Below are 22,693 nucleotides of genomic sequence, written 5' to 3' on the forward strand. Positions count from 1 at the left end.
CACTTTGTTTTGGCATTTCTTGCAGCACAGAGACAATTTTTTTTTATACTACTTAAAAGTTATCTTTTCGCTTATACGACCTTGAAAGATAAAACACAAAGTTTTCTCTGTGTGATGTGATCTGAAGACTTCAAATTTCCCGTGACTTTAGTGGTACTTTACTGGAAACAGTGCACTATTGCCCTTCATCTGTTTAGTGGAATTTTTCTCATTTTATGTCAGAATCAGTTCATCATGAAGTGAATTAAAGTGTATAAAGCCTAAACAATGTGATTACTTAGCATCTAGTTTAGGAAAGGTTTTACCTCACCCTTATGTAGTTCAGTAATTTCTCCACTTGGGTGTTGCTTGTGAAACCAAAATATCATATTCAGGATAAGGTAGTAATGGTTTTTCACAGGGCTCTGTTAGGACAACACTTGAGAGTGTGCCTCTGTGGATGGCAGCACCTCATTATTTTAATGATGTCCAAAGAAGGGCAACAAATGTAGTAAACAGATTTGAAGATATGGCTTTGAGGGAATTTAATAACTTAGAGAAAAGTATAGCAAGAGGGTAGGCTATCAGGAGAATCTGCAAATATTTTAAAGATGAAAGAATGAAAAGAGGCACTGTGTTCAGTAGTTCAGCAGCATCACAGACTATTGACTTGAAACTAAAATAGGAAGTGGTACATTAGACCGGTTGTATTTGGCAGGTGAAAGTAGAACTGTAGGAAGTTTGTCTTGATCTCTCCTTGCTTATGCTTCTATAGAGAAGTCAAAGAAGAAGTGTTTTTAGAGTATTTTGGTTCCTTGCTGTTTTGCTTCATGATGAAGAAGCTGGGAACTTGAGGGAGAAGGAGGAGAAATAACCCCATCTCCTTACCTCCCTCCCTCATTCCCTCCCTCCCTCCCTCTTCTCCACCCCTCTATGAAATGAAGGGTTGTCTTCTTGTGTTTGGCTTAGTACAAGAGCAGATTTCATCAGATCTGGTGAGAGAACTTCACTCACAAAGGTACAGATTGAGTAAAAATATCAGTTCTGGAAGGAACAGGCTGACAACAGCCAAATGGAAAAATCCTGTGCATTTTTTTGAAGCTGTTTCCTCTATTGAAAAGTTGCAAGCAGTACAAGTTGAAGCACTCACTGCTGCAATAGCAGCCTCCTTATTTTCCGTTTTTCCTCTTTATATGCTGAAACCACCTGTTTCTGCTCACTCCAGTTTGAATATCTGAAGAAGTGGTATTCTGAGCCATTGGATTTCCTGTCTTAATAGTATTTGTTTACTATTATGAAGGGAACTGTGTTCTGGAACATGTTTTGTCCCATTCCAGGACTCTTGTGGGTAAAGTAGGAAACCTCACTTCTCCACACCTCTACAATAACATTAAATACACAAAAAGGCGCTGTAAAAGAGAAGGGGGTTATCAGTTCTCCCTGTATTTGGTAAATCAGACAAAAGGTTATGTGCTTAAACTGCGAGGAATATTCATTTGTTGCAAGGAGGTAATTTGTTGTTGGGAGAGGTCTTTCTCATAGAACAGGTAGTAAAGCATTCAATTAGATTTCTGACAGACGTTGATCTCCATTATTGGTGGTTTTAAGATGAGATAACTTAAATTTAGGGATTCAGGAGACAGCCTCCTCTCTTTCAGTATAAATCTAAGGGCACAGGGTGTCTTGACTTCGTTTTGTGCATTTTGTTCTTTGTAGAGATCAGCAAAATGGAGAAGTAAAGAAAAATAAGTAACCATAGAAAGACTTTCCCATCTCTCCCAATAAAGGGAGAAGGAAAAGGAGAAGTAGAAAGGACATAGTCAGAAAAGGGAATGAAGAGAGAGAGAGGAAGGTTGGAAAATAAATAAGACTGTGCATCTGTTTAAGGGCATAGTTTTAAGTAGGCGTGGGAAAGCCTCTGTTTATTTGGCATTTTCTTTGGGAATCACTGAAATATGCCTTGCTGAGTACTCTGAAAGCAGATGGAGCTGGACTGAAGCTCAAGGCCATGAACTTATTCCACAGCAAAGGGAGTTTTTGCAAAAAAAGAAATCACAACCTACCCTGTACTCTGTAGGTTTATAAATTTGAGAACTGTCAGGAGGAAGCAGCAGGTATTCAAGGTATTTGAGTTGAATCAGTGGAGTATAAATCAAAGATTTCCCAGTAATTTCTATTAAGCTAATTATATGTCTTCTTAATTTGTTTTAACTTAGTGAGCTGCATGGCAGTTCCAGCCTTTTGGTTGCAGCACTGATTAAATGCCTTTTCAGTTGCTATATCTTTCAGTGATTCTGTTAATTTGTTCAAGGGTAATACTTAAAATTTATTTTTCTTTAGCTCTTTTCAGTTATTACTCTTTTTGCTATTATATTTTTATATTCTTCCTATAAGGAAATATAGTGCTTATAAATGGCAGGTTGTAAGCTAGCAATTAATAACATTAACTATTTGCATATCCTTAATGTCAGCTGAATAAAACTGATTCACAACCAGTCAGTAAAGTTCACTTGTTTCTACGCTATCTTTATTTTTAGGAATGTTGTCTCTGCAATTTGAGAGGGGGTGCATTAAAGCAAACTACTGACAAGAAGTAAGTAATATATACTTCAAGACTGTACATGCTTGTTTAAAACTTTATTCACAATCCATTCTCATATAGAGAGCATTTGCAAATATTGTTACTTGACAGTGTCCCTTTAAGTTGAATTATTGCAGAATTAAATTTACTCCTATTGAAATGTGCCACTGACATTTTGTGAAAGTAGTTAGATGCTAAAATGCACATTTGTTTTATTATTTGCACACACTTACTTGTTCCAGATTCCATGCTGCTGGTCACTATGTAAAGAAAGCAAATGAGAACTCATTTGGGATTGTTTGCATGGGCAAGTCTTATCAAGTAGTGAAGTATATTTTCTTCTTTAGTCCTGAAAATTTGTGATTATAGAATTTAATATAATACCTCTGGAGTTTTGTTAGCAACAAGTATTTTAAAGTAATTAATCTGAATCATTTAAAAATGATTCTGGATTTGAAGTGTTTTTTTAATACATTTTTAACACACTCTCAAAAGTAGCATTGTTGCTGACATCTAGTAATAGAAGCAATATTTTTCTGTGCATTTTGATGATAGTACAGTACATCAAATAACATTAAAAGATGAAACAGAAAATGTTGCAGCTTAATATTTGTTCAAGCCCAATAATGGAACAGTTTATGCATTCTGGATCTTTGCATAATTAATTAAATGCTCTTTGTAACTACAATGGTATAATGCAGACCTCTTTTTTTAACCCTTTGGAATTCATTGAGAAGTGAGTTAAGTGATATGAGATCATCTACCTGCAGTATCCTTTTCCACTTACCTGCGGTAGCTGATTTGTCAGTGAACTGCAAATGGTTGCATGATTCTTGTAAATTGTCCAGTGAATAGAAGGTTTTACTTGAAACTTATGAGCCAGATCTTATCTTTGAAAGGCGTTGTTACCAAATTAAGGAATGTTTTGACCAGCTTATGAAAATATTCAACTGCTTTTTAGTTCTAGTTTAAACTCTCATAAACCATTATTTATAACTTGCTTTTCTTATTAAAATAAAATAAAAGCAAGAGAGAGTCACCTAAGAAGAACTGAACATTGTCCTTTGATGCTTGCTGCTGACATTGCTTGGTGAACCTTTGAAAACACATACATCTTTTTTAGATGTATGTGTTTTTAGGTAATGTGCATTTAAGTAGTGCACATTTTAGGTAATGTGCATTTAGGTAATGCACATCTTTTGTGCATTACCTAAAATATTTCAGAAATATGCTTCATAAGATTTTTTAATAGGAAAATCCCCCAGAGAGGTTGAAGCAAGTGACTTTCTCTGCATAATTATGCCTAAAGTCTTTGGTTTTGCATTACATCCCTTTGTAGGTTTCTGTTACAGATTTCTGAAATGAGAGTTCTGTAGAAGTATTTCTGCTCTTGTTTCCTGTTTCCATAACACATTATAGTTGCTATACAACACTGAGTCCCTGATCTGCACTTAATCCAGACCTTTGTATTTCTTTGAGCATTGCCTACTGTTCCAAACTTGTGTGAGTGTGTTGCAATTACATCTTTTTTCCCAAGAAGTGTAAAATCCAACATATGTGTTCCCTTCTTTCTCTGTCTTTCCCTCCATCCTCTCTCCTGATTAAAACACTGACTAAAGATGCAGGATGGGCATTACAGTTAAAAGCTAATGAATCAGAAGTGGTTGGGGGTGACAACTTTGGCACATAGGAGAGCTGCGATTCCTTCTTCCCAGGGGACACAGCACTTGTTCTGATTCCTGGTAGGTTGAGAGATATCAGATCTATAAAAGCTTAAAATGCAGATGGATTGAAGAGTTATTTTGTTTAATTTTGGTCCCTGTAAACCTTAGGTGGTAAGACACCTGGTATTAAGGCACTGTAGTTTTGTATGCAGGAAGGCAGCAATGAAAAGAAATAGTGTTATTAACAGTAACAGATAAAAATCTGTAAGCAAGACTTTTTCCATAAGCTGGAACATAAAATAGTCAGAATAGTGGAATGATAGAACTACAAGAACTACAAGTTCTGTCTGCTTTCATTTGGGCTGAATAATATATTTTGCTAGTAGTTACTGTCATCTTCGCATACAACTTTCATATCACACTTTGGCTAATACAACTTCAACACCACATGACAGCAGTTTGCCTGGTCCCTATATTTCTTCTTATACTCTTCCAGATATTTTTGTCAAATATGAGTGGTTGAAATAGCACCACTCTGTAGTTCAGGAAAGAGAAATGATTTCTACTTTGCTCTTTTCACTTTTGGCTCCAACTCCCTTTCCTGTTGATCTGCTGGGATGTTTATGTCATATATGTCTCTGGAGACCTATAGCAGGTGGAGTGAGGCAAGGATATGGAGCTTGGAAAAATGAGCAAATGGAGTAGTGAGGCAAGATACACAACGAGGGATGGTGTATAAAGCAAATATTAGAGTTAAGGAATGGAAATGTCCCCCTTTCTTCAGATTTTAGGGAGTTCATTTCTGTCTTGTTATCTGCCTCCCCCCACTCCTCAAAGATTTTGATGTAGCCTCAGAAAGCTACTTTTTCTTAATAAAAATACTATTATCTTGGCTTTTAGTTAATATAATATGTACTTTAAAACATGAATTGTTTCACTGACTTTGTTTTTTTTAGTTTGGGTTAGGCCTTTTTTCTTCTCTCTCTTTCTCTCTCTCTTTCTCTCTCTCTTTCTCTCTCTCTTTCTCTCTCTCTTTCTCTCTCTCTTTCTCTCTCTCTTTCTCTCTCTCTCTTTCTCTCTCTCTCTTTCTCTCTCTCTCTTTCTCTCTCTCTTTCTCTCTCTCTCTTTCTCTCTCTCTCTCTTCTCTCTCTCTCTCTTTCTCTCTCTCTCTTCTCTCTCTCTCTCTTTCTCTCTCTCTCTTTCTCTCTCTCTCTTTCTCTCTCTCTTTTTCTTTTTTTTTTTTGAGATCTCTATATTTGGAGGATAGAGCAGTGCTTCCTAATGAGAATAGAAGGCACATAGCATAATCCTGACTCATCTGACAAGCCTCCTGAAGTTGGATGAAAGTCTTGCATGGAGCACTGGTCCTAGGCACTTGTCAGGTGCTTTCACTGATCACAGGGATCCAATTTGTGTTGGGCATTTCAATGATAGCCTGATCAGTTTGCAGCTTCTATGCCTTTGCATCTGGAAACAGAAGGTCCTGACAATATACTATTTTTTATGCTTTGATAGATGCATGACCCTGTGACCATGTGTGCTATCTAAGAGTAGTTACTGAATAATGTTAACCCCAAATGCAGTAGGTGATAAATTGCTCACAAATGAAATAGCATGGACTATGTATGCATATGGATAACACAACTGCAAAACCTTTGCACTTCATAAATCAAATGTACCAGCCACCTAGAAAAATAAAATAAAAACTCAGCCTGCAATGATATTTATGCTAAGCTGTATTACTGTTAGGATTGTTAAATATGTTTGAAACAAAAGTAAGAAGTCTTAGTAAGGAAATACCTGGATTTGGTGGCCTTGTACTGATAACTGGCAAGGGGAGGACTTTGGTATATTTCATTGACATTAGTTTATTAGCAAAATAAATTTTGTTTGTTATGCTGATCTTCTCTTCTCTGAAATACAGTGACAGTATTTCAAATAGCTGCTAATGCTGCATGAAGTTATCTTTTAAATAAATGGAGAACATAAAATAGACCTTCAATTTTAAAAGAAAATAATGAAAGGAAGATGATGTATATTACTAAGGGTTGCTGTATTTCTTAATACTTGTATTTCTGTGTCTTTTTTTGGTGATATTCTTGCCACTTTTCACAGGTGGGCACATGTAATGTGTGCAATTGCCATCCCAGAAGTCAGATTTGGTAATGTCACAGAACGTACACCGATAGACACAAGCAGAATACCTTTGCAAAGATTAAAATTGGTGAGTAGTAAGGCTTCATATATACTTTGCTATCTAAAGATGTTCTAATGTTTGGAAATGTATTCAAAGTCTGAATTGTGAATATTATTACCAGTTACAGAACACTAAACTATTTCAGGGTAAGGAATAAATAAATGGGGTTTTATCAGAATTGGCCTATTACTTTTGACTTTAATAAATGGCAATTCATTAACATTGGTTTACAGCCTTTGCAAACAGCCTTTGCCATTTGATAAGAAAGGTTTGAATCTGCCATCCCCCAAAAGAACAACAACAAACTTGACATATGTCAACTCTGAAAGAATCACTTTTGAAGCTGTATTGGTGAGAAAGGTGCTAAAACCTAAATAGACCAGAATATCCCACAGTATATATTTTTGGTTTTTTTTTATTATGTATTTTCACCTCAAGGAACTATTTATAGAAGTAAAATGATGAATGACTTGCTTGTCATGTGGTAATCTCTACCATCAGGGCATTGAAAAATGTGCACAAAACAGATCACATGTTATATTGGACAAATAAACTATTTCCTGAGGCATTTTAAAGGATGGTGAGAAACGTAAATATGAATGCATCAACTACAAGCAGTTACACTCTGTACCTCATCCCAAATAACATTACCATTCAGGAAAGTTGCTGTATACTAGCAGAAAACAAGCAAAATTGCTTATTAAATAGAAGATAATTTTTCTCAGCGAGTTAAATGAGAACTACTTAATTTGTCAGCATGTGCATCAGTCTGATATCATCTTCTGAGAGAAAGAAGGTGATCAGCTGCTGATTAGAAAAATACAGGAAAATGACACCATCAGTTTTCTGTATCCACTTCAAAAACTGTTTCAAAAATGGTTCTTGATCTACCTAACTTTATATTAGCCATTTTTTACTACATCATTTTGAACTATTGAAACTTTAATTACATTTTCATTTCATTCATTATGTTTTGTGTTTTGTAACTATTTTTCTTAATGTGGAGATGCAACTTTGACTGAATTAAATTCATAACCTGCCCTTCAAATAGGAATCTGTTCAAAGAGATTTTTCAATTTTGGTTTTCATATTTCCTTTCTTTAAATCTTGTAAACAGTATTTCTGAACAGTTTATGTATAACTCATTATAAAAAATGTTGAAAGCTTCTTGATTGCTTCCATAGTTTTTAAAAGTATTTCTGAATGCCATATCAGGCTTTGCTTAGTATTAATACTTTCCATGGAAAAAATGAAATCTAGTAAATGATCTGTCATCTTTTCCTCTACTTCCTTGCCTCAGAATATTAAAATCTTGTTTTTTCTTATTGCAATCAGTTCAGTAAACCTGCAACACTATTTTGTTCCCACTATGTGAGAAGATCTCTCAGAATCTTTATTTTAACCCACAGTGTCTTAATGTTTTTGAGACAACCCCAAATTCTTCCTAATATGAAAATATGAACAGCAAAAGCACAAGCTTGTATTTTTTGAAGACCTTGAACACTCAGACATTCATCTAGTTGGAAATTGTAATTCAGAGGCTCAGACCACAGGAATGTTTAATTTACTAAGTTTTGAAATACTTGTTCTGATCGGGGTGTCCATGACTGGAGCTATATAAGAGTAATAGGAACCTTCTGGAGAAGCCTTGAATTAATTTTAAATTATTGTTTATGGATATGGAGCCAAAATGCACAAAATTTATAAAGTTACGTGATTTACAATTCATAGGTCATTACTGCTGAATGTGAAGCAACTATATATCACTGATGATGTTAATCAGTTATTCATAACCAAAAGCTTTTTCTTCTGTTCTTTCCTTCAACTGATGTTGAAGGACTGGTGACAGTCCTTAGTGTTTTTTCAATTGTTGCAGACTGCTGTAATTTTTACAGAACGTTGAGGTACTACAGACTGTATTGATTTGCATATACATTTTTGGTTTCCAGTGAGTCCTTGAATGTTTAGAAACATAGTGCTTGCTTTCCTTAATGCTGTTTTTTAAAGTAAAAGAGTTTGTATTTTGAGTGAAATGAATGTTTTAATGAAGGAACTCAGATGAATACAAAAAAAATGAGAGCCAGGGTACTTTATAATAACGAAGAAGGCTTGTATTGCAGCAGGTAGTGGACAGCCTTACTGTGAGGAAAAGCACTGTAATCTTGGTTTGGCTATTCAAACCTTGCTTTTCCAAGACTTAGTTTTTTCCATTCAATTTATAATGAATTAGCTAGGCTTGTACTAATTTAAAGATTGTGTGCTGTTTGGCCATCTCAAAGGGCTCTGGTATAATGGTTTAATTGTTTATAGACCAATACATTGCTGCTTCTTGAGTAAGAGACAAGAGAAAAATGTGAACTTTTCTGAAAAACACCGTCAGTCTGAGTGTGCTTTTAAATTTTGGCATTTGTTGTAAATTAGTTGCTGTGTTTGAGTTTTTACCCTATTTTCATGGTGCTTGTCTTTTATTTTTATGGGTTTGCTTTGCTGACAAGACCATAGTTTTGTATTGTCGTGATCTGATAAGAATGTATTTTCAGATACTTCTTTTTAAAGCTAAAAAGCTTCAAAATTTCCAGAAGGAAATGGAGCTTTTTCTGATTAGATTCTTTTATCACACTGGTTCATTCAAATACATCTAAGAGGAAAAGCTTCAATGCCAGCTGACTCCTTAACATCTCCAGGCCTACAGCAACAACATTCAAATTCTCAGATTTCCATAAACAAGCTCTCTTTAGACATGCTGCGAATAGCTCTCTTCAAAAAATAAGTAAAGCTAAGTGAAGTACTGTGCATTTAGAAATGACAGTGAAGATGATGCAATGAAACAAGCAACAATGAAATAAGAATGTTGTTTGGTGAGAAGAAGGCTGACCTGTTGTCAGTTAAAATATGTCTCTTTTTTTTTTTGAGAAACAAATTGAGTGCTTAAGAGAAAAAGCTGCAATGAAGATTGAGAAATTTAGGCCTGACAGAACATTGCAGCAAACTGGAGATGAATTCTTTTCTAAGAAGTATGTTTTATGCCACAAAAAATTCAAGAAGTCTTTTTCTTTGCATTTTGATCATTTTATATGGAACTCTTCTCTATCTTTCTGCTCCTGAAAAATGATATTGTAAACTGTGCAGACTGTAACCCAGCAGACAGACTGTGTATTGCCCACTCTGTGGGCAGGAAACCGGCTTTTCCTTTTCTGTCTTATCTGCCATATGGGGCAAAATTCTGTTATATTCCACCTGTGGGTTCTGCCCAGGTTAGTTCAATTATGTGCTTATTTTGACTCTCTCCTGTCCAGGCATGAAATGAAATATGTATTTGCAAAGCTTACAGAATGAATAACCTAGCTAAAATAGAATCTTCTGATTAACATTATAGTATTTTGTTCATCTTTTTAAAACTAATACTTAGTGGGATTGCACGGATATCTTAGGTGATTTTCTCTAAATATTTTTTAAAGGCCTGTGTATTGGATATTTTTCACAAATGATTTCTCTTATTTCCTCAGAAGCTGGGATCATACTTCTCTGAAGAGATTGCTGTCTATAACATTGTACATATGCCACCTCATTCCCAATGCAAATGTTATCCTTGTGCTGGGCTTTCCCTCCTAACTATTGATAAACTTGATGCTACAATAATATTCTGATACCCACTGACATAAGGTTTCTTTGCCTTGCAGAACACCAAGAGCTGTATCCAAATTCATTCTGTTTCTCTCTTTAAGAATTCTCATCTCTTTCTTTGCCTTACTTCTGATTATTTACTTGCTTTCTTATTTTCCACTGCTCCTCGCTGTCATATACTCTGTACTTTGGAGTAGCCAGCTGAGACCATCTACTCTATAAAGCATAATGAGTAACTCAGACTTTGACATTAGCACTGGGTATCTGTAAACTATTGAATCAAGTTAGTTTTCCCTTTTCTTTGAAGTTTTAGGGCTTGCCAATACTGGTCTTCGGCAGCTAATTCCTACTTCACACCTTTCCTATTTCTTAGGGTAAGGGTATATTCATGTATCAGTCTCAACCATTGAAAGTCAAAGAGTGTACATTGCTTGAGCCAAGGCAAGCTTTGTACATTGTTTGTTGATATTGATTACTCATAAGCAATTAATTTTTAAAAAAGAAGCATGTAGGACTGCCTTTAAAATGTTCTTCTTTCTGTAAAAGCACAAGATAGTAAATTACTCTGCCAGTCTCTTCTTTTTAAAATGTGAGATGTGTTTGGTGATCCTTTTTTTTTAAATGAGCAGAAAACAAAAAAAACCAGAAGAATATAAAAAGAGAGGTTACATTTTAGTGTAGGGCAAACAAGAACTAGATCTTACAGTGTTTGAGTAAATAATTCAAATTGTTTTAAACATTTCTCTTTCTCTCCCTGTCTCCTTTCTCCCCCTGAAATAGTAAGAAATCCAAACGGGCAGAACATCTTCTGTTTTCAGAGATCCTTAGTCTGAGCTGACATTTTCGCTAATGTAGTATCTACGAAGGAGTATCAAAGGAAATAAAAAGTCAATGTTTTCCTTTTGACAAATTAAATAACATCTGTGCAAAGATGAACATATTGGTAGGCTATTTTTATTGCCTCGTTGATATGTATACTGATTGCTGTTAAATAGTTTTAATTCCCTAGACATTTTAGAATCAGTGTTTTGTATCAATCTTTCTATTATTAAATATTCAGTATGTACTCATTTCTTCCAAAGTAAAAATCAATATTTACATTATGCTTATGGTTGCTCATAGCTTCAAAGTTATTTTGTACAGCCATTTCATATTTGCAAGTTAATGGGTTCACTTAACCAATTTTATTTGTGTTTTTGCTTTTATATAATGCCTAAATGTTTTCATAGTTTCCCCAGCTCGTTTCATGGGTTATGTGCTGTTTGCCATCATTGCTGAAAATTTATATGACACATTGAAATGTTCATTAAAAATTAATTCTCTTAGAAATGATTCCTTAATGCTAGTGGATAAAAACATTCTTTATCAATACTGATAGAAGATTTTGGTGATTGTTTTGCATAGGGGAATTTTAAAGAAAAGAATATGGCACCTACTGTGTTGAATTAAGTTTGACCATGCCTTATATTTTAGAGGCATGGATGTAGATGGAATCTAGCTGACTTGAAAGCGAAAGGAACTCAGGTAACCTCAATGTACAGAACATCCAACAAAAAGGATATAACCTATAGTTTCTCTATTTTACCTCCCTGTGACTACACCTTTTCTCTCTCTCTTTTTTTTTTTCCCCCTCTCCCCAGCCATTGAACTTAAATGAGTGGAAAAAAGAGACTGTCCTGGTCTCTTTTGTGATAGAGTTAGGCCTTCTTTCTTTCTTTCAGATTGACACTGGATGGTCATACCCGTAAGACACTCACTTTAAGTCCCAAGCTGCGTGAAATTAACTTTTGTGATTATATCCATGAAGCCAGGAAACAAATATATTTCATGTAGAATTCAGAGGCTTATGCATAGCTTATAAAATGAAATGGCTGGAGGATGTACCTTACTGTATTACACATTTTAAACCCGTATTTATTTATCAGATACAGTGTGCTATCTGCTTTGCAGCCAATAGGAATGGATGGTTTCTTTTCCAGTGATCTCATAGCCTGATCTCAGCAGACATACAAGTGAAAGGAAATACTGAAAATGGTCAATTTAAATACTATTTCAGGACAGTGAGAATGTTAGAAGAGGATAAAACATGAGACAAAGTTGATGAGATGTGATGGTGTGGATGGGAGCCACACAAAATTTGTCATAAATGTATTTGGAGCATTTCAGTTGGTAACAACTTGGAACAAGTTTGTGACGTGGAGAAAAGTTTATAGCATGACTGTGTGTTTGGGTTTTTGGCTTCAGCCCGACCATAGTTAATGGTATCTCATAGTTTAAGCCCCAGAGCAGGTAAAATCTGGATCTCTAGCTCAGTTCAGCTTTATTTATTTATTTATTTATTGGGGTTTTTGTTCCATTTGTCTTTAAGTCTCCAAGAGAAACTTGGGAGCAAAATCCTACATTTGAAAACTTGTTTTCCTTGGCTGTTTATATTTATGAGGCTCTGTGTTATAGAAAACAGACTGTGGACTCTTGGGGTTGCTGAAGTCAGTGGTAAAACTCCATTTTACTTCTGAAAGGAATGGGCTTCTCCCCAGGTGCCTGAATATATTCTTTCAAAAGAATGTTAATTACTCAGCTCTAATTATGAATATGAACTGTAGCTACAGGAAAAGGTCTGTGGATATGAAAAGCCAAACAGACCTCTCTAACAAAAACCTGGCTTTTAAAAAAATATATAAGTATTATCTTGTCTGTCACTCTATTTTAAAAAACATTAAACTCAAAAATAGAATTGTATACAAACACTTGCTAGTATATGGCCAACAAGTATAAGCCAACAAGAATACTAGCCTAGTTTCATTTACCCTTGTCAGACTTGTGACTTATAATGAACAGTAGACGTTGTAATTGAGAGTGTTTAAATGTTTCATCTGTTATAAAAGAAACACTTAAATAGAATCATTAGCATCTGTTCCTAAGCCTATATATTTAGAATGTCAAGTCTAAAATCATGTTTTGAATAGAACACATATCAGCTCAATAGCAAGATATATTACCTGCCTTTGATGTTGTCAGTGTTTTAAAATGCTAGGGTATTGGATTGACTTTGTCCTTACAGGCAGCCACTGCAATGCTATACTGAAACATGCACATAATGTGCCTTTGTTTCTTTATCTGTGGAGCTTCCTATTATTTTTACATTTAAAATCCTATTTCTCCAACAAAATAGAGGTAGAAAATGAGTTTTCGAATAGCAGAAGTTGCCCTGAAGCTTTTGATGACCTCAAATTTGTATTTGACAAGTGAACCGAGTATAAGCACAAGTGTACTCTGAGTGAGGAACATTATCTTGAAAAGAAATTTACACTGTGATGATGACTGATCTACAAGCCTTTCAGTATCTGGCTGAGGCCATAAAGTTCTTTTTAGAAGCCTATACACTTTAAAATTTGCACCTGAAGGCAAATAATAGTGAGCTTGAAAGCCAAAGATTATGGTTTTGAAAGCTACATCAATTCTGAAAATATGGAGGTTTCACTGTGGTATGCCAGCAGAAGAACGGAATCAAAGGGAAAATGTGTGTGAGCTTTTAAAAGAATGAGTGAATAGTCTCTTGCCTGTCACTCTATTTTAATGATGTTTAAAACCTAAAAAAGGATTAAATACATTTGAGGACACTGCTTATCTTCTGCGTTCTAATTTGTAATAAAATTTGTCTGTGTAACTACAGTGGGATAGTAGAACTATTGCAGCTGTGTTTGTGAAAGAGTAAAGAATCACTTGCAGTGAAGTATACCAGTGTTGCTATGTGTTTCTGGTAATATAAAGAGGTATTGATTACTTTTCAACATTTCCATAAATATGACTAGAAGGACAGTTGAGGAGAATCATTATTAGTGTGCATAAACTCATGCATTGGTTAGCTCTTTGCACACATTCACAAGGGGAATGAGCGCAAAATAGAAAAGTTGAGATAGACTTGATAATATTTTCAAATAGTTTTAAAACAGTTATTGAAGTAACTTTAAATAACACTTTTTTTTTCCAATTAAAAAGATGTTAAAGTAAAAATGATGTAATAATTGATTAAATTACTGCAATATATAATGATGGTTAAAAATGTAGTGACTCATAATTGTATACAAAATACAATTCAGTGTACATATGTTAGTCACAGACTTCATAAGATTTTTAATAAGTATGTTAAAAAAAAGTACACTGCTGTCAGAATAATTTGTTACAATGAGCAGATCCTATTGCAAACTGTCAAATTTCTATCGCACAGCAGTACCAAACTATAAGGTCTTCAGAAAAATATGGAAAATGTTAGATGTGTGTGACTACAAATAATGTTTTGAAGACTTGGACATATCTGTAAGAGTGAAAGCAGAGCATTTAAAATGTTAACCTGTCATCTCAATTTCCTTTTACTTGCAAAGAGGCAGACCCTATGCAAAAGAAAATGGATTCTTACTGCAAAAGTACTCTGATTTTTTTTTTAAGGTTTGAATCATTAATATTCTATAAGAAACTGTGTGTGTCTAATAAAGGCGGGGCCTATTTTTGAGTCCTTCTTCATATATAGGATGTGTATTTGTGTATAGATGAGGTCGTGTGTGTGTGTGTGTGTTTGCATCAACACCCAAACTAACAGTAATGCAGCATGTGTTTGAGAAAGCTAACTCATAAGTTCAACCAGCAGATATGTAGAGGTGAATGTCATTTGAGAGCTAAACTAAATATTGTTTTGAATTGACTGAAAATCTTCAAGCATATAGAATGATTTCATTTAATAGATAATATTCTATGAATTCTATAAAAGAAATAAAATTTCTATTATTAATAGAATATTGTAAAAAAGGCTTTAGAATTTCTTAATTTCTACTTTTTGTACTGATTTGGATGCAAATGAATATGAAAATAGCATTGCAGGTCTTGTCAAACATGGAATACTCTCTGAGCTCTAATATGACAGCAAAGTAGCAACAAAATCACATCAGCATCATCACTTATCTGTTTTATTTTTCATTAGTATTAAAAGATTTTTATAGCATTCTAAATTTAAAAAATTATAAAACTGCTGAACTTATTTACTTCCATTTTCCGTTAAGTTCCCTCTAATCTACTGAAAAACTTTCAGAAGTGCTTACATGATTTAAAGATAGAGTCCGCTTTCAAAAAGGATTTAAGTATTTAGGAACAATAACATTTTTTAACCAAAAGAACAAAGGGACCTGTGATTGTATGTCACACATAAGCTGAATGTTTTAATGGAATTTATTTTATAGATTTTCTAATTGGACCAATAAGGGAGCAGGTCCTATCTGAGTGGGGAGAAGATGGATTTATTAAATCACACTCTCCTTCTATGGTTATTCAGTTGAGCTTTGCACAAAGTGTAATATTTGATACGTCAGTTTATGCCCTGGTTCCCCTTCCTGTCTTCTCATTGATGGTGACACAATTATTTATCACTCTGTCATACTTCTGTTGCTCTCAGTCAGTTATGCTGACTGTTTTGTGGAGTTGGTGTGTTTTGAGGAGAAAACCACAGGTAACTGCTAAATTAATTATTTGGAAATAATTGGATTTCCAAATGGAAATAGTTGGAATCTGAGCACAATGAGAATATTTACCTTTCAGAGGTTGAAGTTTGGGTCTTAAGTGCTTGGAGCCTGTTCTTTCTGCCATTTTCTTCTTTTAAAATTCTCTGCCTCAAGGCAATGCTGCAGTGATTCTTGGAGCATTATTGTCAGAACTGTTCCCTGAAGTGAAAAATGTACAGTTCAGTTATAAGCTTGAGAAGCTGTCTATATGAACAGATAGTAGTTTCCCTTTAGGAAGTTGACTGTTAATTGAAATTATATTTATGAAGACTTGTTGAAGAAAGAAGTAGGTTGAACTGAGCAGAAAATACTGTGAATTTGGAAGAACCCAGGTTAATGTTGATTTTAAAGAGCAAAGAGTCACTGCTGGATTGCTGCCAGGAATTACATTTTTTCCATTAGTGGAAATATTTCTCTGTGAGCTTTCTTTATATGTGAAAGTCTAAGAAAAAAGATGAGATCTCTGCTGGACATCATTTTTATTACAGGAAAAATGGCACTATTTTGTCCCTCTTTGTTCATAGTGTGTCTCTTTTAAAAGTCATTTTTTTCATCCTTCTGTTCTGTTTTGCATCCCATTGTTATCAGAGAAGAGTGTGGTCTTTTAGATAGCCACAACTTGAACTATAAATTAGTGTCTTAAATTACACCAAACAACCAAATTGTCTCTCTGAAGGAGTGACATATTTTCCTTTATATACATAGCAGTGTGGGATCTTTCGGTAGGCATATATGGTTCATTTAACTGTGTGGTCTTCAGGAATGGATGTATGTTGTTTTCTTTACCAGCAAGCACTGCATCTGTCTTGTCAGCTCTGAACTTAAGCAGCTTACTTATTCCTTGCACCTTATCATAGCAAGGCACTTGGAAAGCTGAGAGACTATATTGTCCAAGGCTGACAAATATAAGTCATAATGTTATGTGTTAACACCTTAATGATGGCTCTGCAGCCTACATCATCTTCCGATTTCTCCAGTAGCCTGTAAGTTACACAGTGACACTGTGTATGACAGAAAGATCTGCTGGTGGAGAGCCAGTATAACATATGTAAATCTCACATAAATTAGTGTTAAGATCAAAAAAAACAGTAATGAATATGTTAACTATGTATTTCATAAAATTTAACTTCTTTGTGAGACTTTGCACAAATAAAGACTGTGAAAAATGTCCTAAATTCGATTTGAAAAAGTGGTATATTCTTCTGCTTTTTGGACATCAGGACAATAGTTGAGATCTCTTTTTGTACAAGTGTAATTTAACGCAGTTGTAAATAAGCACCCGTGGCAGATAGAACCTTTGTTTTAAAGACCTTCTTATCCTGGGAGTGAGTTCATACACACGAACCTTTAATCTTTTGCATGATGTCTCCTTAATGTCTTCACTTTTATAAAATTTTAGCTGTCTACCTTATCTTTTAGTGCTAAGGCAATGTGTTAGCCATGGAAACAATGGCTGGAGGGAGTGGAACAAGTAGAAAGATTATTCATATTTCCTGATTCTGTATAATACTCAGCTAACCATCTGGTCTATACCTCACTGGTTTTCTTCTGAGATGTTAAATATCAGTTCTTTAATGACAGAGGAACTAGAGTCTTGCATCAGGCAGCACTTCTGTGATCTTGGAGAACTTCCAGATCTATTTGGAGTAATAAGGCTTGAGTTACACTGCAGATGTCCTTTAGTTATGGAGACTTTTTATTTTAGACTATCATGGAAGAGTATTTCCATGACTTTGTGAGTGGCCATTTTCTTTTATAATAGAAATTTGATTCCTGACTAATTCATTTTGCTGTGATAACATTATTTGTAGCATAAGCCTATCTTCATCAGAGCTTCCTAAAATGTATACTTTCCAGTTCAGCATCATGCCTTTAAGACACCCTTGTCTAATGGAATAATACTGTGGTCACTATGAAAGTTGCCCTTGAGATAACTGTCATGGAAGCCTCTCTTATCCTTAGGAATTTTCTGGTTGCAATACTTCAATCTGCTTCTTTAACTAGTCATGGTGGAAATGATCTCATTATAGCAACTGGGTAGCTTTTAAATAGAAATTGCAAATTTGCCACTCTTTGCTGACTGAGTCTTTTTAACTTAATGGGAAACTCATATACTTGTAGGAGCTAAACACCTACTGAATATGTCACGGGAAGGATCTGCTATCCCTTAGTTCTACTCTATATGTTAATTTTCCCACATTTATCTGTAACCTTACACAGTTGCATTGCTTTTACATGCATGTACACATACATACATACACATATTCTCATATGTGCAGTTAATACTGGCTTTGTATATCTGTCAGAGGCCTAATAGAATATGTAAAGCCAGGAAGATTTGACTCATGCTGTTCTTTTGCACAAAGAGATTGAATGTCTGAATGATCCAGGGTCATTTTTGATGTCAGTGACTTCCTGCTGTTTATGTTGTGAGAATATAGAGTTTTTGCTCCAGATTGTTTTTATGGTAAAAAGTGCCTAATTTCCCTGCTCTTGCCATTTAATTTCAAGATTGTATTTTTTTTCCCCTTTGTTCAGGTTAGTGATTTGAGGTGTCCTAAGCTTCCATTCTGTCTTAAATTCTTCACTATGAGATAATCTATTATTGTAAGTTCATTTATCGAAATATACTTCAAAGATCTACCTTTTGGGATTTCTAAGTCTTTGTTTCTTCATCTCAGAGCAAGGAGATTCTCCATTCATAAAAGTCAAGAGGGCTTTGGTAACTTACCATCTCTTTCACAGATTTGCTGTTGGCTAGAAAACTACCCCAAAAGCTATATAGAAGCTCAGTTGTCTTTATAAATTTCAACATAAATATGCAGTACATTTGCATGCTTTATAAGTTGTACTTGTTTTGGACTCCTACTCTTTAGCAGTATTCCAGGTTTTATTAAAACAGGTATTTTTACATCTCTGGAATATACCAGTGTTCAATCTTTTTTTTTGTGAGAGAGAGAATATACAGCTGTTCTGTTAATAAAAGAAATGCTTGTTTCATTTAATTGATTGTTTCCAAAGTTCATGACAGCAGAATGGACAAGATAGCCAGCAGTTTATATTCTACTGTATTTGTCAATAGTTACAGCACAGTTACTTATTGTAACTGAATGACACACCTTACCACATTTTTGTTGTTATTGTGGTCCAGTTTTGGGGCTATCTTTCAGCTACTTTGGGTGACTGCAGCCAAGAATATATAAAGTTTAAGAGGGTCCCTTATGTGTCTCTTCAAAGCAGCGATAGCCACAGCAAATAGTTCTGAGTGGTATTTGCAGCTATTTTCAAGAGCTTTATTCCATGTTTATATAGTTGAGTGATTGTGACTAGCATGTAAGCAGGTGTCAAAGGAATACTGCTGACTGAACATTGTGTTATGTACAGCTCTATGCCATCCTAGATAGTTCCTAGTAAATTACAAACATCCATTCAAGTATTGCTAAATACATGAGACCAAGGCCTTTTTCATATTAACCTTAAATTAAGGGAACAAAGTAAAAGCTCAGAGATCACAAGAGCACGGAAGCAACACAGAAATAAGGGAAATAAATTAGATATTATCCCTTGCTAACAGATTATTTTAAAAGAGGCAGATTAAGTTCAAGACTCTTAATAAAAGGTGAGCATGATGAAAAAGTTAGCAGGCAGTCAGTAGGAATATGGATCAGCCTTGGTAAACTTTGGATAGTTTTAATCCACACAAAGGGCAGGGTTTATACTGCAAACTGTTTTGTCTCCTCACCTTTTGTTTTTTAATTGAAGATCAAAAAGCAGGGAATGAACCCTCTCTCAGTACATAACTCTTAAACTACAGAGCTCTTTTTGTTTATGTATTGCATTTATTATCAATAAGCAAAACAGCAAAAAGCTCAGTAGTTTTAATATTAATTTGAAAGGAAAGACAGAAAACCTAAAAGTGCCTATAAACACTATATCCAAGCAAAATGGGAGAAGGTGTTTAAACTAAAGATACTAAGAGGAATGATGACTGTCCATACAGTTCATTTGGGTGGCCAGCTACATCATTTAAGTAGTTCAGAAGCTTTTTCTAGATATTTCTCTGTAGTACAGCAAAATTTGAACAGAAAATAGATATATCAAATAAGTTTGAATTCAAATTCAATTTCAATAACTTTTAAAACTTTATATATTCCTTAGTTTTCATAATGGAACTAAGTATATTTCCATATTCATAGTTAACATCTATGTAAGTGTGATAAATTGGATTTTCCATTGTAAGTGAGAATAGTTGTAGAAAAGGTAAGATGGTGGGGGTCCTGTGGTAATCTCTTCCTCAGTTTGCTATTTTTCTCTAGCTATTTCAAATTGAAACTTAGGGAGCAGTGTCCTGACTGCACTGAAAGACCCACTTACTTCACTCAATGATGTCTTTTTTGACTTGATTTCTGACTGTGATTACCTGTGTTTAACATAAGCTAGATATATAAAAACACACTTACTGTTTTCAGAATATTTTATTACCCAAAATTGCTTATATGTTGATGGCTGTCAATTCAAAATCCATAAAAGCTACTGTCCACATTTTTCTCTCTGCTTTTTGTGATTGTGCTGTCACTGAGTGCTGTACTGTACCTCTTGCATGGTATGGGAGATAGCCATTGCTTTAAAAATTTAATGGGCTGGAATTAAATTTAACATACATATAGTAACTATGTTCCAGATATTTCAAAGATCTTTGCAAATCAGTAAGGCGATTCAGTATTATATGAGATTGAATGCTTGTATTGCATTTTATTTTGGTGTAGATCTTTTGTCACATATCTCATCTATGGCATCAGAGAACATTTGAAGTAGTTATGAAGCAATGTGAAAAATATCTATAATATTCATAATTTGTCATCCTTTCTACAAGGGCTGAATTTTGTGTGCACAGTGTTGTAGGGATTTTTTGTAGGGTATTTTTTTCCTTGCTTGTTTTGTTTTAAATGTATGCATTCCAGCATTTTTATATTGAAGAGCGAGGGGAGGAAATGTGAACAGTATATGCTTTGCACTGGAACGCAAAGTGGTTAAGTTAGTGGATGACTGGTCCTCCAAAAGCTGTCTTCAGTGCTATCAACTTTATTTTATGGTCAAAATTTCCACTGTTCTGAGGTTTATGCTGAGCAGAGCTGACATTTTTTTCATCTGCTGACCCCAAGGCAGTAAAGGCTTTGGGTGGGGTGACTGTAAACTTACATAGTTATTCTGTGGGGACCAGTCTAAAGAAAAAAGAACGATGATAGTGTCCTCTGTTTTAAACATTGGGGCAAAATTGTCCCAGAAATGTTACTTGTTATATGTCTGTGTTGATGGTTTCTGTTTTGTAGAAACTTTCTTGACATCATTTGGATTTCTTAGGTGTAGCTTTTGATACAGGTTTCAAATTTCCCTGTTCCACATACGATTTGCTTGGAAGTTTAAAAAAAGATTATATTGCTAAATAGAACAAACACGATTTTATAGATCCAGATGTTTAGTTATGAAGAAGGGAGTCTGAGGTTACATACCACTTAGTTATAATAAGCAAACTAGCAAATAAACCGATTAAAACAACAGATGTTCTAATTTAAGTAAGTATCTCGGTATACTTAAATTTACATGTTTTGGTCCTTCCTTCAGTCCCCTCATTCTTAGAATTTCACTATATTAGACTGTTTTGTTCAGCAGTGTCTAAACTATATCACAGCTGAATTCCATCCCTTTTGATTTCTTTTAATAAGAAATGTTCTACTTTAATATTTTTAAAACATGAGTAGCAGTAAACATTCTTTCCAAATTCAGCCTTTTTTTATAGGTGCCAGTGCTGTATTTTGGAGTTAAGCAATAGTGATTTATTTATTTCAATGGAATAGTTTTAAAGAACATGATTTTCTTCAATGTAGTTTCTTGGTAGAGTATTACTCTATAATAGTTACAAATGTATATAGTTCTCCAGAGCAGGTTTATAACTCGTTAGGGAGGGTTTAGAGTGCAGCAGTCAGAACTGTTGGTGGATTGTCTGAATTCTATGATTCTTAGTATGTGATGAAATTTCTTCTGATCCAAACACATAGCTTCAAACTTATCAAAATGGCAAATCTTGAGCAGCCAAATTGAAGAGAAAGATTTTTTTTATATAAGCAAAGTGATAATTTGTTGTGTTTAATAAAAAGTCTTACTACAATATTTGATCACAATGTAAGTGTAATATTCTTTGTGCTGTTAAAAGGGATTATTTAGCTAGTGTCTTAAACTGACTGAAACACATAAAAGCTTTTTCTCTAAAGATTTTATGATAAGAATAAAGTCAGTGCAGTGGTCGTGAAAGATACTAGGTCATGTTCGAGGTATTGCATTTATCTAGTAGCCATGCAAGTTGTGTCTTTGGAGAGGCTCTGAGGGCAAGCTTTTCCACCTTTCCATACATTTTACTTTCTCAAGCATTTTTGGTTTAGCTTTAGTGTTGTTCAGGTAATACTTACAGTGGGAACTGGAATCATGGCCTTCACATTAGGATGAAATGAAGCACATGCTTATGTAGCACTTGCAGAGGTCTCGTCTCTCACTTGTGGACTGGAATGCTTAAATCTCCACGATCTGCCCCTGTGACAGTGCCATGGGTTGATGTTCCCAGAATGGTCTTGGGTTTTTTTTTGAAGTGATCTGAACATTTCCACCAGTGAGTGTGGAATCTGTAGGTGGCCCACACTTACCTGGTCATATACAAGATGTAGATGCATTGAGTAAGCTGTCTTGGGAGCGCCCCACACTTCAAGAACCTGTACTGCACAGCAAGCCACACTGACTAGCTATTAGCAGTGCGGGTTGCTTTGCTAATATTCTTGAATCTTAACCATTTTGTACTGGGTGTTATTTGTCTTGTATAGACCTATGCATAAATTTTTCCCTGAAAAACATGATTAGCTGTTGTACCTGCTGAGGTACTTGGAGGTCTTTGGGATTGCAGCCGTCTGCCTGTCTGGAGTCATTTGCAGGATTAGAGGGAGGTCTGTGACAAAAATCCCTAAAAGGGAATATTCACACTGTTAGAGTTTTAATGCAGGTGTTCTGATTAGTGGTACCTGTATCTCTACATTTACTGTAAATGAAACAAAAA

At 34.7% G+C, this 22,693-nt stretch overlaps 1 protein-coding gene across 3 annotated transcripts in view; it reads left to right on the forward strand.

Moving 5' to 3' along the window:
* Positions 1–22,693, forward strand: part of KDM4C (lysine demethylase 4C) — a 266,679-nt gene that overhangs the window by 187,881 nt on the left and 56,105 nt on the right. For 2 of the 3 annotated variants that reach the window (XM_067315328.1, XM_067315330.1), the window contains 2 exons: positions 2,517–2,572; positions 6,340–6,448. In XM_067315328.1, the coding sequence (XP_067171429.1) occupies positions 2,517–2,572; positions 6,340–6,448 (165 nt within the window). Of the gene's footprint in view, positions 1–2,516; positions 2,573–6,339; positions 6,449–9,927; positions 10,082–22,693 lie in introns of those variants that run through there. The other variant, XM_067315329.1, reaches the window with a different exon arrangement.

This window comes from Apteryx mantelli, chromosome Z (genome assembly GCF_036417845.1).
Source record: "Apteryx mantelli isolate bAptMan1 chromosome Z, bAptMan1.hap1, whole genome shotgun sequence".
Taxonomy (NCBI): Eukaryota; Metazoa; Chordata; class Aves; order Apterygiformes; family Apterygidae; genus Apteryx; species Apteryx mantelli.